General features: G+C 44.5%; 1 protein-coding gene across 2 annotated transcripts in view; it reads right to left on the reverse strand.

Moving 5' to 3' along the window:
- Positions 1-18,100, reverse strand: part of SEL1L3 (SEL1L family member 3) — a 47,536-nt gene that overhangs the window by 16,700 nt on the left and 12,736 nt on the right. For both annotated transcript variants that reach the window (XM_077934435.1, XM_028745162.2), the window contains exons 7-16: positions 17,640-17,772; positions 14,853-14,976; positions 12,595-12,741; positions 11,005-11,216; positions 8,130-8,309; positions 5,689-5,808; positions 3,929-4,069; positions 1,459-1,521; positions 975-1,151; positions 578-705 (exon numbers count right to left, since the gene is read on the reverse strand). In XM_077934435.1, the coding sequence (XP_077790561.1) occupies positions 578-705; positions 975-1,151; positions 1,459-1,521; positions 3,929-4,069; positions 5,689-5,808; positions 8,130-8,309; positions 11,005-11,216; positions 12,595-12,741; positions 14,853-14,976; positions 17,640-17,772 (1,425 nt within the window). The remainder of the gene's footprint in view (positions 1-577; positions 706-974; positions 1,152-1,458; positions 1,522-3,928; positions 4,070-5,688; positions 5,809-8,129; positions 8,310-11,004; positions 11,217-12,594; positions 12,742-14,852; positions 14,977-17,639; positions 17,773-18,100) is intronic.

Consider the following 18,100-nt stretch of genomic DNA (forward strand, 5'->3'; position numbering starts at 1 on the left):
AACCGCCGACCATGCGATTGGCAAGCCCTAGGCGCTGAGGTTTTACGCACAGCGCCACCCGTGTCCCTCAGGTTTGCGGTTAGGCATTGGTTAATGCTTGTGGAGAACATGAGGCGTGGCTGTGACTTGTCCCTCCGATGGTTGCTGCGTAGGTATTCTGTTAAAGGAATCCAGGGACTTGCCATGAATTTTTCTGACCCCTGAAAGGGGGATAGGGCCACGCAAGAGCCCTTGGGAGCACTCTGAGCCCAATCGATCTCCCGGGGTGCTTACCTTGACTGACCTCTGCAACTGGCAGTTGTCAGTTCTGCTCCTTGTGGATAGTCTGGGACAGGTTCAGATAGTCTGAACCAATGCCTAAGCAAACCAATCAATAGCCTGTAATCAATAAAGTTGTGGCCAAAATTATGCCAAACCTCAAACTAAAATTTGAGTCATGTGTGAATTTATTTCTAGGCAGTTTTGGTGATCTTAACACGCAACCTTTTTTTTTTTTTTTTTTTTTGCAGTCACAATGATTCCTGGTTTAAGAAATTTGATTTTTTTCTCTCTCGTTGCATTTCTTAGCACTACTTACATTACTGCCTTTTCAGGATCCCTGGGGAAGCTCGCTAAGTTTCCTGTGATATAATATTGTGAACACCGTAATGTGCCTTCCATGTGACCACTTTCTGCCGCTTTCAAGAAATAGTCAGCAGCAACAGTCTGCAAAGTGGGAAAAAAAGCAGTAGAAAAATAAAACTTTTGCTTGTTTCATCTTTTTATAATGTTAACAATTTGTGCATAAGGAAAAATGCAAGTTTTTTTAAAAAAATTGAAACAGAAGTTATTAGCTACCATTTGTGTACTGATCGCCATTTGAAATGGCCACCTCTCTATTAAAATTTTGAGAATCCAAAGAGGAAAATGTTGTTTAATACTTATCTGTGCTGCAATATCACCAGAAGGTAAATAAACAAACAATTTACACTCACTCTATTTCTCCCAGTTATTCCTGGATAAGCTCCATCTAAATATAAGACGCCAAGGTTGAAGGATGCATCAGGATTGCCCATAGCTTCAGCTTTTAACCAGTATCGGGCTGCTTTCGCATAGTCTCTTTTGAAGTTATGATAATACCAACCCAGGCCATTCAGTGCTTGAGGCAGTCCCTGCAGGCAGAAAGGGAGCAAAAGGGGAAATCCTAAGAACTTTCCGGCTGAGAGTGTTTCAGTCCCAGATTTCTTTTGTTCAAGGACCCAACACCTTATGGAAAGACATGGGGCTAAGTCCAGGCTGCTCTCAGATAGAACCCCTGGGGACATCTCCCACATTTTGTTGGAAGCTGCCCAGAGTGGCTGGGGAAACCCAGCCAGAGGGGCGGGGTAGAAATAAATTATTATTATTATTATTATTATTATTATTATTATTCCCAGCCAATTGTCAAGCAATCAAATCAAACCTGCAGAACAAAGTTACCTTGGATGCAGCTTTCTTCATCAGATGTAAAGCAAGTGTTCTGTTCTTTTTCACACCTTGGCCCTAAAGCAATGACAAAAATCAGGATTATACAAAGCCTTTCCTATTCTTCTCACTGAAAAGTCACATTAAAGGGACAAAAATTCAGATGTAACTTTCAAATGTGCAGGATTCTCCCATGATTAATTGGTATCCAAGCAAAAAAAATGGAGTTTCTTCCTCCTCAAAGCACCCAAATATCTTTTATGCTCGTGAAACGTCAAAAACCTCGTATCCAATTGACAAATGCAACCTCCTCATCCCACATTGATATTAATGTGTAAAAGGTAAAGGTTAAAGGTAAAGGACCCTGGATATTAATGTGTTGTTGTTGTTGTTTAGTCGTTTAGTCGTGTCTGACTCTTCGTGACCCCATGGACCAGAGCACGCCAGGTACTCCTGTCTTTCACTGCCTCCCGCAGTTTGGTCAAACTCATACTGGTAGCTTCGAGAACACTGTCCAACCATCTCATCCTCTGTCGTCCCCTTCTCCTTGTGCCCTCAGTCTTTCCCAACATCAGGGTCTTTTCCAGGGAGTCTTCTCTTCTCATGAGGTGGCCAAAGTCTTGGAGCCTCAGCTTCAGGATCTGTCCTTCCAGTGAGCGCTCAGGGCTGATTTCCTTCAGAATGGAGAGGTTTGATCTTCTTGCAGTCCATGGGACTCTCAAGAGTCTCCTCCAGCACCATAATTCAAAAGCATCAATTCTTTGGCAATCAGCCTTCTTTATGGTCCAGATCTCGCTTCCATACATCACTACTGGGAAAACCATAGCTTTAACTATACGGACCTTTGTTGGCAAGGTGATGTCTCTGCTTTTTAAGAGGCTGTCTAGTTTTGTCATTGCTTTTCTCCCAAGAAGCAGGCGTCTTTTAATTTCGTGGCAGCTGTCACCATCTGCAGTGATCATGGAGCCCAAGAAAGTAAAATCTCTCACTGCCTCCATTTCTCCTCCTTCTATTTGCCAGGAGGTGATGGGACCAGTGGCCATGATCTTCGTACCAGTGGGTAATTCCACACAGAGGCACGTTCTGTTAAATGGAAGTCTTGCCCAAAAAGGGAAAGGAAAAATGCACCCAATACAAGATGCAAAAAAAAAAAAAAAAGGGGGGGGGGGTTAAAGCCAGCAATAAAAGAATTGTTTAAATAATTCAGGAAACTGGCTAAGGGAGAAGTCAGGACATTTTATGGCAAAGCAGTGAAAGGCTTGCTAACGGAGACTGCAGAGAAGTTGCAGAATAAGAAGGGCAGAGACTTGTTCCTGAAATGACCATTTCCAGCATTGCTCTTTTCGCTTCCTTCTCCAGCTCTATGCAAAAGCTAAAAGGTAAAGGACCCCTGGACGGTTGCGTCCAGTCAAAGACAACTATGGGGTTGTGGTGCTCATGTTGCTTTCAGGTCGAGGTAGCCGGCGTTTGTCCACAGACAGCTTTCTGGGTCATATGGCCAGCAGGACTAAACCACTTCTGGTGCAACGGGACACCGTGACGGGTGCCAGAGCGCACAGAAATGCCGTTTACCTTTCCGCCGCAGTGGTACCTATTTATCTACTTGCACTTTGACATGCTTTCGAACTGCTAGGTTGGCAGGGGCTGGGACGGAGCAATGGGAGCTCACCCTGCTGTGGGGATTTGAACCACCGACCTTCTGATCGTCAAGCCCAAGAGGCTCAGTGGTTTAGACCACAGCACCACCCGCGTCCCAGCTCTATGCACTTTTCAAGGGGATGGAGGCAGACAGCAGCATCTTGTGGTGGGAGGGGGAGGGTACCATGGGAAGGCTACCTGCCCAAATGTGGTATTTATGGGCAGAAGAAATAAATCAAGGGGCTCGGCTGGATTGCTGGGTTGGTGGTTCTTACGTAGTGAGTTGAATAGGATCCAAAAGGCAGCAGTCTGATTGGTCCTAGAACAATAGGATTCAGAATGCAGCAGTCTGATTGGTCCTAGAACAACAGGATTCAGAATGCAGCAGTCTGATTGGTCCTAGAACAATAGGATTCAGAATGCAGCTGTCTGATTGGTCCTAGAACAATAGGATTCAGAATGCAGCAATCTGATTAGTCTTAGAACAACAGGACCCAGAATGCAGCAGTCTGATTGGTCCACAGGAGCCACCCAATCTAGCTCCAGGTGGAAGTGAATCCACAACCTGATTGGCCTACAGGAGAATCCCGGAATTAGCCAATCACGTGGGGCCCATTGTATAAATCATGTATATAAAGCAGACATTCTGGGGGAACTTCCATTCCTCCTCACCACTACGAGCTGAATAAAGAGCATGAAATCCACTCTCGACTCCGAGTATATTTCAGTGGTGGAAATCACTCATTTTACACCGGAATGTTTATTTTGATTATGTAAGGTGTGCAAAGAATGCTTCTCTGTAATGCTGTCACATTCTATAACAAAAGCAGCAGTTTCTCTATTTTACCTTGAATAACACGATGGAATAATCATAGAGAGATACAAGGTCTCCTGTCTCCAAGGCTCCCTTTGCATACCACTCGACAGCTGCTTTAGTATTTTTCCCCACGCCTTGCTGGCCCCAGAAAAGCATCTGTCCTAAACGTTGCTGAAACAAAAGGAAAGATGTTCGTAAATCTCAGGTGTGTACTTGTCAAGATCCATTTCAGAATTTTGTGAATCTATGCCAGTTTTCGTAAGTCCAAGGGTGGTGCTTAAAGTAATCTAAAAATTCCCTACCAGACAAGAGTGGCAGATCAAGTTGATGGACTATGCTGAAATGGCAAAAATGACTGGGAAAATCAGAAATCAGGATGATCAAATCTTTAATAAGGAATGGGCAAAATTTATAACTTATCTTGGAGACCATTGTAAACAGTTAAAACCTGTTTTAAGTGGGATTGCAATAACACTTGTGATGTAACGAGAACTATAGATGTAATGGAAACACCATAATTTGGATTACTATAAAAGATGTAGCAGAAAACGTTTTAAAACAGGACGCACATGGGTATGGGTGTATTTATGGAAGGTGTTGTGGTATGGGTGTAAATTTTAATATGTAAAACCAAATAAACAGATACATTAAAAAATAAAATAAAATGCTGTATTTTTGCTCCATAAGACGCACTTTTTTCCTCCTAAATGGTAAGGGGAAATGTCTGTTTTATGGAGCGAATGCCTATGGATGACAGGGGGATCCTGCTGCAGTCGCCAGCAGAGGATCCATGGTTCCCCTTCCTTCCCTCCTCCATGGCTCGCTTTGAAGCAGCAAAGCGGGAGAGGAGCTGCTTACATGGCTGTAAGCGGCTCCTGTCCGGTTGGCTCCTTTAAAGCACATGGATTCTCAGGATTTTTGCATTGGGTCACCCCAAGTTTACCATCAGAGCACATAGCATGTCCATGGCTACAGCCTGCACCAAAAAAAACCATGTACCCATTGTAGCCTGCGGCCACAATGGCACAAAAACATGGTTACAAAGGATGGATCCACATGGATTCTCAGGATTTTTGCATTGGGCTACTCCAAACTCACCATCAAATCACATGTCTGTGGCCACAGCATGAACCACAAAAATCATAAATCCACTGTTTCGTTCAGAATATTTGTTTTCTTGTTTTCCTCCTCTAAAAACTAGGTGCGTCTTATGGTCAGGTGTGTCTTATGGAGCGAAAAATACGGTAATCTAAAAAAATACAGCTAAGCAGTCAAATGAGGAGAGAAGAAGAAGAGGAGGAGGAGGAGGAGTTTGGGTTTGATATCCCGCTTTATCACTACCGGAAGGAGTCTCAAAGCATCTAACAATCTCCTTTCCCTTCCTCTCCTACAACAAACACTCTGTGAGGTGAGTGGGGCTGAGAGACTTCAGAGAAGTGTGACTAGCCCAAGGTCACCCAGCAGCTGCCTGTGGAGGAGTGGGGACACGAACCCGGTTCACCAGATTACGAGTCTACCGCTCTTAACCACTACACCACACTTGCTCTGTGGTGGGCGTTTTCAACAGGCTAATCACATTATCTTGCAGTGGTGGGAACTCTGTATATCTGAATCCCCTTCAGTGTGGTTTGGAATACAGCGTGAGACCATGCATCCCTGTCAGCTGTTGTGGGTTGAGCACCCGGCCTTGCTTGCCACAACCTTGATTTTAGCCAAGTGAGAAGAAGTTGCCCTTCGGTTCAGTTTCTAGAGAAAGGACGATTGTTCAGGTCTACTAGCAAACACTCCACCTGCGCAGCTGCGTTTCCTCTTGTCGCTTCGTACTTCAACCACATGAAGATGTCGCCATTTTCTTTCGTTTGAGCTTTCAACAACTCTTCGTCCCGGAGCCTGATGGTTTCTACAAACGCCTAGGAAAGAAAGAAAACATTAAACAGACCAATGGCGAGAGGAGAAGAGGAGATCTCATTCATAACACTGAAAATGTTAGGTGCTGCTCTGCTCCATTCTTGCACTTGGAGCTCTTGACAGTTTGCCTTTGAGTCAGTCAGTGCTAAGGAAGGCCAAAGAAAATGGACTACTATTGGCTCTGCCATCTTGATTCAAAATGTACCCCAACATCCATGTATCCATGTAGACCCCCCTGCCATCCCCACTCAGGATTCCTCTTGTCAAGTAGGGCAACGATATATTGAGAGGTGGCCAAAGCTATGTCAAAAAAGCAGTGTCATGTCAAAGTGACGTTTTGTGTGTTTTTTAAAATAATTTTTTATTGGAAATTTTATTTACAACGTAACACCCCCCCACCCCCAACACAGAAATCCACCCCCATCAGACACAAACATAACAAACAACAAGCATAATATACAACAATACAAACAACCAAATAAAAGAGTTCCTTTATCCTGTTTCTGGCATCCTTATTTACTTCTTATAAGCTGTTTCCTTTATGAATAATTATTAAGATTTTTCTAATTATAACTTAAATATCCACAAAGTCTCCTGCAGACATTAATCAAAACAAGTCCAGGTATGAATTTGAGGGCACTGTTTTGTGAAGTATTTTCTGCATTTTCCCCATGCTTTTTGAAATTCTTGTCTAGTATGATCTCTAATTGCCTCTGTTAATCTAGCCAGTTCAATATACTCTAACAGTTTGTCTTGCCATTCCTTTTTTGTTGGCACAATTTCTTTTTTCCAGCAAGGATCCTAATTGCTAAAAACTGGGAAAAAGAAATTGTGCCAACAAAAATGGAATGGCAAGACAAACTGTCAAAGTGACTTTTTGGTCTGCCATCTTGATTCAAAATGGCACCCAGTGTCTGAATGGCCACAAAGTATCCCACTCCACCTCAGGAACCCTCATGCTAAGTGTGGTGACAAAATATTGAGAGGCAGCCGAACCTATGCAAAAAAAAAATATGGGAAAATTACACCAGTCACTTTTTGATCTTGATTCAAAATGGCATCCACCAAAGAGCAATGTGTTATATGCAGAAAGCACCAAAGTTATTCCCTGATGTCTCACACCAGAGCAGGGTTTGGAGCTAGTAAGATGGCTGCCCCTCACGAGGTTTTTTTTCTCTGCCTCTCCACAAGACTGATTAAAAGATCACTGGCAACAAAGTTGAGCAACAACTTTTCCCCGAAACTGATTGCAACCAGTCAGAATTAATAACAGTACTGGGCTCGGTGGAGAGATGTTTTGAATTGAGCTCAGGCAGCCCTGTACGTTCAAGCTGAACTTAGTATCAACATTGTCACTTTCTTTTGGGAATTATAGGCACAGAACTACCAAATTGCTACTACAGCAGTATGGGACACGGGTGGCACTGTGGTCTAAACCACTGAGCCTAGGGCTTGCCGATCGGAAGGTCAGCGGTTCAAATCCCCGCAACGGGGTGAGCTCCCGTTGCTCGGTCCCAGCTCCTGCCCACCTAGCAGTTCAAAAGCACGTCAAAGTGCAAGTAGATAAATAGGTACCACTCCGGCGAGAAGGTAAACAATGTTTCCCTGCGCTGCTTTGGTTCGCCAGAAGCAGCTTAGTCATGCTGGCCACATGACCCGGAAAAGCTGTCTGTGGACAAACATTGGCTTCCTCGGCCAGTAAAGCGAGATGAGCGCCGCAACCCCAGAGTCATCCACGACTGGACTTAATGGTCAGGGTCCTTTACCTTTTTTTACTACAACTGCAAGAATGCTACTTGCCCCAAAATGGAAAGAAGCAGAAGTCACAGCAAAGTAAGAATGGATACAAAAACTTACGGAATATGCAGAAATGGCGAAACTTACCGGAAGAAAAAGAAATCAAGATAACAAACTTTTTATAAAAGAATGGAAATGGCTTATTGAATATTTACAGATAAATTGCAAACAGATAAAAACATTGGCAGGATTATTGTAATAACCTGCAGTTTCATAAGAGTTTATATTTAAAGTAGTTGAATTTGGACATGCAGAGGATATTAAGAAATAAATTTAAGGAAACGCAGAAAGAGGGGGAAGGAAGTCAAACTTTGAAATGTTAAAATGATTGTAAAATTAATGAAATGTATAAATTTGAAAAGTATAAATACAAACTTTTTTTAAAAAAAGGTATTGTCACTTCAGATTTCGGTCAGGAGGGTTATTCACTACAGTGATTTGACAGAAAATTTCCCCGTAATGTATTTGGAAACATTCCATTTTCAGAAAGACGTGGGTCAAATCTCAACTGCACGTTTCTTTTTACCTGGTCTCCTTCGGAAGCATGTTGATCACGTGGCGTCTTTAAGGCGACATCACTATAATAAGCATAGGACAATTCCAGATCTCGTGGGTAACCATTAATGGCTTGGTAATGCTTATATCCCAGGCTCATCAAGGCCAGCCTATCACCGCCCTGAGCTGCAACCAAACTGTACAGTAGCCCCTGGCAAAAATTAAAAGATAAGAGCGTAAATTTAATCGTGGCCAAGAGAAAAACCCCAGAGAAAGGAGAATATCTATATTGCGAATCATAGATTAAGTTCAGTACAGTGGTACCTCTGGATGCGAACGGGATCCCTTCCGGAGGCCCATTCACAACATGAAAAGAATGCAACCCACAGCGGCGCGTCTGCGCACGTGCGGGTTGCGATTCGCCGCTTCTGCGCATGGTGTCATTTTGCACTTCTGTGCATGCGCGAGCGGCGAAACCCGGAAGTAATCCTTTCCGGTACTTCCGGGTCGCCGCGGGACGTAACCTGAAAGAACGTAACATGAAGCGGACGTAACATGAGGTATGACTGTAAATAACAGCAAGCGTAGAACAGCAACTGTAAGCTCTGAGGAGAGCCAGTGTGGTGTAGTGGTTCAGAGTGATGTACTCATAATCTAGTGAACCAGGTTCGATTCCCCGCTCCTCCACATGCAGCTGCTGGGTGACCTTGGGCTAGTCACACTTCTCTGAAGTTTCTCAGCCCCACTCACCTCACAGAGTGTTTGTTGTGGGGGAGGAAGGGAAAGGAGAATGTTAGCCGCTTTGAGACTCCTTTGGGTAGTGATAAAGCGGGATATCAAATCCAAACTCTTCTTCTTCTTCTTTTTGCAATCCTGGCCATAGCTGTCAACTTTCAGATTTGAAAATAAGAGATCAGCAGCCTCAAAAATAAGGGATCGGCAGCCTCACCTGTCCCGGGGACAGTCTACGGGATATCTAACAATCCGGAATAGCAGCGGGAAACGGCGCTGGAATAAGGGAATTCCCCACAAAAAAAGGGAAGGTTGACAGCTATTATCCTTGCCCTGTCATGACTTTGTGCCTCAGATGAAGATGAGGAAGAATAGGTGGGTTGTGAACACCCCCTTCCATTATCAGTATTTCTCAAAACGTTGGACTACAACTCCCATCATCCCTGATCACTGGTCCTACTAGCTAGAGAAAAGGGGAGTTGTAGTCCAACAACAGCTGGAGGACCCAGGTTTGAGAAACACTGCATTAGCGAGAGGGCCGGCTGCCACCCTTGTGGCTGATGACTGCCACGACTGCCACTGCGCCTCCCTCCTTGCCACTCACCCACTGCCCACCAACGAAGTAGCAGCGACGCAGGCACACCATGCCTCATCCTGAGGAAGGGGTCCTTCTGGGCGAGATCACCCAAGGAGCACTCACGCAGCTTTCCTCTGCTGCGAGAGCAGCACATTCTTGTTTGAAGTTAGCGCAAAACTTCCCAGCTGACTTCAAAAAGCAACACGCTGCCATTTGCGCAGGCGGCAGTGGCACAGGCCCTCTCTGGATGATCTCACCTGCGATGCTTTGTCCTGAGGAAGGCTAGGTGCCTCCTCAGAATGAGGCACAAAGTGGCCATGCTGTCATGCTGTCACATGGGTGGCGCTGTGGTCTAAACCACTGAGCCTCTTGGGCTTGCCAATCAGAAGGTTGGCGGTTCGAATCCATGCGATGGGGTGAGCTCTGTCGCAGCTCCTGCCAACTTAGCAGTTCGAAAGCACACAGTGCAAGTACATAAATAGGTACCACTGTGGCGGGAAGGTAAACAGCATTTCCGTGTGCTCTGGTTTCTATCACAGTGTTGTGTTGTACAGTGGTACCTCGGGTTACATACGCTTCAGGTTACATATGCTTCAGGTTACAGACTCCGCTAACCCAGAAATAGTGCTTCAGGTTAAGAACTTTGCTTCAGGATGAGAACAGAAATCGTGCTCCGGCAGCACAACAGCAGCAGGAGGCCACATTAGCTAAAGTGGTGCTTCAGGTTAAGAACAGTTTCAGGTTAAATTAATCCGGAACGAATTAAGTATTTAACCCGAGGTACCACTGTACCAGAAATGGTTTAGTCATGCTGGCCACATGACCCGGAAAGCTGTCTGTGGACAAACACTTGCTCCCTCAGCCTGACAGTGAGATGAGTGCTGCAACCCCATAGTCGCCTTTGACTGGACTCAACTGTCCAGGGGTCCTTTACCTTTTACCTTGCCATGCTGTTGAAGCAGGAAAGGAGCAGGAAGTGAGGTGGCAGTGGCAGCAGGGAGCAAGCGGAGATATGGTCTCAGGTGGCACATTGTCTTGTGCCAGCTCTACTTACAGTTATGTAAAGTAATAAGGCCAGTAAAGAGCAAATGAAGCAATGGTTTTTTCAAGAGAGCTGAAAGAGATATAGCAGAACCTTTGCTTCCCAATGTATAAATAAACGTTCCATTGTATCTCTGCCTTCTTTTGACACACACACACACACAGAGAGAGAGAGAGAGAGAGAGAAAGGAGTATCAGAACAAGATTGTGAGAACAGTGAGTGTGTTTGTAAGAGGGAGCTGAGAGGGACAGGCTGTCCTCAGTCCTATGCTGATTTTGGGTCAAAGAACAGAGACCAAGGTGACTCTTAGTCCTACTCTCTGGAGGAAAAGGGGACCCAGAACACACTGAGGGGTTGTGGTCTTGCGGAGAACATCACAAATAGAAAAAGATGCCAAGCGTGTCGATCAGAGGTGAAAGCTGGAAGTGTGGAAACACCACCTTTGACTCTGAAAAAACAGTCTCCAACCTAAAAGTGGGATTTGGGAGACGAGATAGCAACTATTGCTAATTCTCAAGCTGATCTTAGGCAAATTTGAGCCATCCAAATTCTTACCTGAGCTGGGTCTGCAGGCCTGCCCAGTCCTATTTCAAAGATAACACCAAGAGCATAGGACGCTCTGTGATCGCCACAGCAGCTAGAATCCATCAGAGACAAGACAGAAGAGTTTATATAACGTAGGCCATCAGCTCTGGAAAGATTTTGAGCCGCCGTCTCAAATAAGCTGCGTCCAATTTCTAAAATGGCGTCCTTTTGGCCTTCAGGTGCTAAAATCATAAGATATAAATGTTCAATTAAACTACTGGCTGTGAAAACAAGCAGGTTCTGATTAGGTAGCTTTAATTTCCCACACGCTTACTATTAAGTAGATTCGGTCCCTAATCCAAAGTTACTATAAGGGGGTGAGGGGGTTGCAAGACACACCAATAATGTTGTAACATGTATATTGTGCCATTGCTTTCACAGATTCACAGAGGTTATACATATAGCATCCAAGTCATGTGGCAGTTATCCTTCACTTTCCAGTGTACAGTGGTGCCTCGCAAGATGAAAAGAATCCGTTCCGCGATTCTCTTCGTCTAGCGTTTTTTTTGTCTTGCAAAGCAAGCCCATTAGCGGCTAAGCGGATTAGCGCTATTAACGATTTAGCGGCTTAGCGGCTATTAAAGGCTTAGCGGCTAAACTGTTAAAAGGCTATTAACGGCTTAGCGGCTTTGAAAAAGGGGGGGAAAGCGGGGGGGGGGGGAAATGGCGAGACTCGCAAGACGTTTTCGTCTTGCGAAGCAAGCCCATAGGGAAATTCGTCTTGCGAAGCGCCTCCGAAACGGAAAACCCTTTCGTCTAGCGGGTTTTTCGTCTTGCGAGGCATTCGTCTTGCGGGGCACCACTGTAGTTTATTATTGCTTTTCTTAGTGCAAAAGGACGGCAATTTTTACAGGGGAAGGGGAGTAAATTTGTTGTCCAAAACAAATTTAGTCCTTGCTATTTATTTCAGGGCATTCATTTTCTTTGTGGTGACAGAAATGAAACTGCACTCTCATTTCACAAAGGGCACATACTACTTGTTAAGTTGTGGGTGAACATATCAGACGACACAGCGATTCTTCAAACAGCTCTTGTTTATTCACAGGCAAGAACAGTACTGAACTGAAGGGTTCAGCTAGCCTGCTTATATAGAGCTCCACTAGAACGCAACAGTAACCATTTTCTGTAACTATCCAATCACTGAACGTCACTTTCAATCCCTTATTTGCATATGTGGACCTGAGTGAAAACTATCTACAGTATCCCCCTGCTGGCCCAGGGTGAGAACTTCAGTACATAACACTAGTATCTACCTTAATGTATCAGAAATCCCCACAAAGTGTGGAAGGAGCCAAAGATATCTCTTTGGGTCTGGCATCTGATGTGATTTTCTCCCTGTGCCACTAATATACAACCCTGGGGGCTGGTATGCCACAATGGAGAGCGTAAAAGCAGAACCTTATTCCTAACACAATTGTTTGTTAAAATGTGGTCCAAGGAGAACCAGCAGTCTCTAAGATCACAGAGAAAATGAATGAGGAAAAAGCTGAAAAGCCGAATGTTTCTTGCAAAAGTTAAGTGATTGATAAAGAAAAGGAAAGAAGTAAAACCTCCAATTACCTCCTGATAACTGTAGACCTGTCTCTTGCAACTGTTTAAACATGTTGTAGTATTTCTCCAAAAGTTCTTGTCTCCAGCTGAAGGCTGCATCCTTCGGGCGTCCTCCATATTTATTGATCATTTCCAGATAGTAGTTTTCATAAAGGCCTGGAGAAAATGAAAGCGAGTCATCTGAAGGCAGCCCTGTTTAGGGAAGTTTTTAATGTTTGATGTATTACAGTATTTTAATATTTTTTTGGAAGCCGCCCAGAATGGCTGGGGAAGCCCAGCCAGATGGGCGGGGTATAAATAATAAATTATTATTATTATTATTATTATTATTATTATTATTATTATTATTATTATCCTAGCTGTATATAGGTGTCCACCTTCCCACTTCAGAATTACTTAATGCCGTCACAAAATCACTTGATTTTGGTTTTAGATTGTGTTCCCCTGGGTCGATTTTAAAGTGCCTGAACCTAAGACTGTTGATACAACTACACCAAAGACGTGCAGCATGATCCTAAACTGTCAGTTTGCATTTCTTAGTGCAGAAAGGATTCATCTTATGTGTAGAGATCTTTCTGATTCTAATTTAGTTAAAGAGGGTTCTGGAAGTTTCTCTGTGTGAAAGAAACAAGCAGAAGGTTCATGGTGTTTGGGTTATACCTTCAGAGAAGCTGAGTAAAAAGGTAAAGGGACCCCTGACCATTAGGTCCAGTCGTGGCCGACTCTGGGGTTGCGGCGCTCATCTCGCTTTATTGGCCGAGGGAGCCAGCGTACAGCTTCCGGGTCATGTGGCCAGCATGACTAAGCCGCTTCTGGTGAACCAGAGCAGTGCACAGAAATGCCGTTTACCTTCCCGCCGGAGCGGTACCTATTTATCTACTTGCACTTTGACGTGATTTCGAACTGCTAGGTTGGCAGGAGAAGGGACCAAGCAACTGGAGCTCACCCCATCACAGGGATTCGAACCGCCGACCTTCTGATCAGCAAGTCCTAGGCTCTGTGGTTTAACTCACAGTGCCACCCGCGTCCTGAGAAGCTGAGTACAGCTGGCTTAAACAGACTCTGTTATCTATTTCTGTCAAGGTCATGCTGACTATAATAAGAGGCCAGAAGGAGCCTGGGTTTCACTTTTCTCTTTCTATCTCTCTTCCTTCTGGTGTGCTGTTCTGTACATAGTATGCTTAGTGTTAAGGTTTAGACTTATTATGAGTTATTGTATGTTTAAGTTAAGTCTGCTGCAACTGGATTTCTAAGGACAGTGCCAATCCTGAATGTATTGGATTTGTGACCATGATGCTCATTTGCCTTCAGTAGCAGTAAAGCTCTGTTGGACGAAATGAAATTGCCTCTGGTCTATTTTTGGGGAATCCTGAAACGTGTTTAAGTTTTTACTCTGCTAACTATACATTGGAATCTGCTCTGGATCAATGCTGAGTAGAATTCCATGACATAAACATCTCCCAGTGTTAAGCCCTACTGAAGTAAATAGAATTTACTCCCTACTCAGTGTATTTAGGATTGCAGCCCTAAACTGGTTTACAGATTATTCCTTCTTTCCGTGTGGGAATCCAAAGACCTCTAACAGTGAGCTCTCGGTACCATTAGCAAAATACGATTCTCGAGATTCAGAAACAATGGCAGCAAAAGCTGCACAGAATAGATATAGATTTGAGGCATAAAGATGCTTAATGAGTAAAGACATATCTATTTCAATCAACATGGAGCAGAGAAGCAATACCTTTAGTTCCACATAAAGGTAAAGGTAAAGGGACCCCTGACCATTAGGTCCAGTCGTGACTGACTCTGGGGTTGCAGCGCTCATCTCGCTTTATTGGCCGAGGGAGCCGGCGTACAGCTTCCGGGTCATGTGGCCAGCAGGACTAAGCCGCTTCTGGCGAACCAGAGCAGCACACGGAAACACCGTTTACCTTCCCGCCGGAGCGGTACCTATTTATCTACTTGCACTGTGTGTTTTCGAACTGCTAGATTGGCAGGAGCAGGGACCGAGCAATGGGAGCTCACCCCGTCGCGGGGATTCGAACCGCCGACCTTCTGATCGGCAAGTCCTAGGCTCTGTGGTTTAACCCACAGCGCCACCCACATGCCCAAGCGCCACCTGCATCCCTTAGTTCCACCTATTCAGCCTCAATTGCCTATCCTCACAGCCTCTTTTAAATTAAAGAAACAAACAAACAAACAAACAAACAAACAAACGAAAGGAGATCCTGTAACCCTACATGATACCAAGTTCAGTCCTCGCTACTTGCATTTTTGCTCTTTGTGTTTCTGCACAAATCCATGCCTGGGCGATGTGCTCTGGACAGCGAAACATTTTTGATAGTAAAGGTCAATTCTTTCCAAAATGTCTTCTTTGTAGAAAGGGTTAGAAATCTGTGGGTGGGAGGAAGAGAAGTAATCGTATGCATTTCCTATAAGATGTATATTTTAAGAAATTGCTAAAATGCGGGAGCACCATTTTTCATTCCTACTGCAGAACTCAGGCAAGTGACCACGGACGTTTGGTGTAATACAGACAAACTGCCTATTTTGAACACTTTATTATAGATGACGAGATTCTCCCTATCCACCTGAAAGGGGTATAAAGTATGCTTGATAGACATTTTTAATATAAATGCTAATGGGATGTTATTGCCACATATTCATGCAAGTTTCTAAAAAAAATTGCCTGATCAAGTTCTCACATAGAGGAATAAACTATTCCATCCAAGTGGCTAAACTGGTCATCAGACTGTCTGTGTGGATTCTGTCATCTAGTTACCATATTTTTCGCTCTATAATATGCACCAGACCACAAGACGCACCTAGTTTTTGGAGGAGGAAAACAAGAAGAAAAAAAATCTGAATCTCAGAAGCCAGAACAGCAAGAGGGATCGCTGCACAAGTGAAAGCAGCAATTCCTCTTGCTGTTCTGGCTTCTGGAATAGCTGCGCAGCCTGCATTCGCTCCATAAGACGCACACACATTTCCCCTTACTTTTTAGGAGGGAAAAAGTGAGTCTTATAGAGCAAAAAATACGGTATATATTTTTCTTATTTTAATAAATTATTAGTATACCTAAGAATAATATAAAGTTCATCAACTTTTTATTTTAAAAAAGCTTACATGGTTCCATTGTAACAGTATCATAACTTTGATATCATAAATAAGAAAAAAATATATAACTAGTTTATTTATATAAAATGTGATGGGGGGATGAGTGTTCAGACCCCTGGGCTCTCACTTGTGGGGTGCCTCAGGGTTCTGTCCTCTCCTCCATGTTTTTTAACATCTACATGCAGCCACTGGGAGAGATCATCAGGGGGGTTGGACTGGGTGTTCATCAATATGCGGATGATACCCAGCTCTACCTCTCTTTCAAATCAGAACCAGTGAAGGCGGTGAAGGTCCTGTGTGAGTGTCTGGAGGCGGTTGGAGGATGGATGGCAGCTAACAGATTGAGGTTGAATCCTGACAAGACACAAGTACTGTTTTTGGAGGACAGGAGGTGGGCAGGTGTGGAGGACTCCCTGGTCCTGAATGGAGTAATTGTACCCCTGAAGGACCAGGTGCACAGCCTGGGAGTCATTTTGGACTTGCAGCTGTCCATGGAGGCACAGGTCAATTCTGTGTCCAGGGCAGCTGTTTACCAGCTTCATCTGGTACGCAGGCTGAGACCCTATCTGACTGCGGACTGTCTCGCCAGAGTGGTGCATGCTCTAGTTATCTCACGCTTGGAGTACTACAATGCTCTCTATGTGGGGCTACCTTTGAAGGTGACCTGGAAACTACAACTAATCCAGAATGCGGCAGCTAGAGGGCTGACGGGGAGTGGCCGCCAAGACCATATGACACCGGTCTTGAAAGATCTACATTGGCTCCCAGTACGTTTCTGGGCACAATTCAAAGTGTTGGTGCTGACCTTTAAAGCCCTAAATGGCCTCGGTCCAGTATACCTGAAGTAGCGTCTCCACCTCCATCGTTCTACCCGGGCACTGCCATCCAGCACTGAGGGCCTTCTGGCAGTTCCCTCACTGCGAGAAGCCAAGTTACAGGGAGCCGGGCAGAGGGCCTTCTCAGTAGTGGCACCTGCCCTGTGGAACGCCCTCCCACCAGGTGTCAAAGAGAAAAACAACTACCAGACTTTTAGAAGACATCTGAAGGCAGCCCTATGTAGGGAAGCTTTTAATGGTTGACGGACTATTTTATTTTAATATTTTGTTGGAAGCCGCCCAGAGTGGCTGGGGAAACCCAGCCAGATGGGCAGGGTATAAATAATAAATTGTTGTTGTTGTACTTTTGGTTGCCATATGTTTTAGGCACTAGGTGGCACTGGATTTAATTGGATTTAGATAAGTCAGCAGTTTCCTGTTCTGTGCTTGCTGGAGTGGCGAAGCTTTAGCAAAATTTCCTTCAATTGCTTGGTGTCAAGTCAAGTTTTAAACCTACAGATTTCTAACAGGACAAGGAAAATGGCACAGCCCTTTGCAGCAGTAAAGGTAAAGGTAAAGGGACCCCTGACCATTAAGTCCAGTCGTGACCGACTCTGGGGTTGCGGCGCTCATCTCGCTTTATTGGCCGAGGGAGCCGGCGTACAGCTTCCGGGTCATGTGGCCAGCATGACTAAGCCACTTCTGGCGAACCAGAGCAGCACACGGAAACACCGTTTACCTTCCCGCTGGAGCGGTACCTATTTATCTACTTGCACTGGCATGCTTTCGCTGCTAGGTTGGCAGGAGCAGGGACCAAGCAACGGGAGCTCACCCTGTCGTGGGGATTCGAACTGCCGACCTTCTGATCGGCAAGCCCTAGGCTCTGTGGTTTAACCCACAGCGCCACCTGCGTCCCTTGCAGCAGTAGCCTCTGCCTTTAATAGTCCTGCATCGTGGCCACAAAACAACTCAAGGAGGAAGGAACAGCGAATCTGAGTTCACTCCTTACGCATCATAACCGATAGCTCACCCAAGTTACAGTACTGCCTTGGAAATGAATGTCAAAGGCATGCACAGGTAACTCTAGATCTATATTGACATATTTGTTACCTTCTGTCCACTCACCTTTCTGGTCTCTAGGCCATTAAGACGGTAGTATTTCACTGGACCAAAGTATCCTTCAATACTTGATGAATAGCCGCTGCCTCCAATAGCCAAGTAACCGGAAGTGTCATCGAAATAGAAATCCTCCCTAAAACTAGAAAAGTCAAGGTTTTGAAACATTCTGAAGCAAATAAAACCTCTGATTTCCCGGGCAGGCAGAGGACTCTGTCGTGGAATAGTCTGGAATATATTTTACACAAGATGGTTTGGAGGCTTACAGGGACACAAGCAGAGTGTTCTCTCTAAAGGCATTTTTAAAAAAGCATTTGGGGAGGCTCTAAAGACCCCCGCATTGTGATTAGAAATCCAGTTTTACATCGGTCAACAGAAGCTTTTTTTTAATGAAATCTGGAAAGGTGCCCCATTTATTTATTTATTTATTTATTTATTTATTTATTTATTTATTCATACATACATACATA

This window comes from Podarcis muralis, chromosome 9, assembly GCF_964188315.1.
Source record: "Podarcis muralis chromosome 9, rPodMur119.hap1.1, whole genome shotgun sequence".
Classification (NCBI taxonomy): domain Eukaryota; kingdom Metazoa; phylum Chordata; class Lepidosauria; order Squamata; family Lacertidae; genus Podarcis; species Podarcis muralis.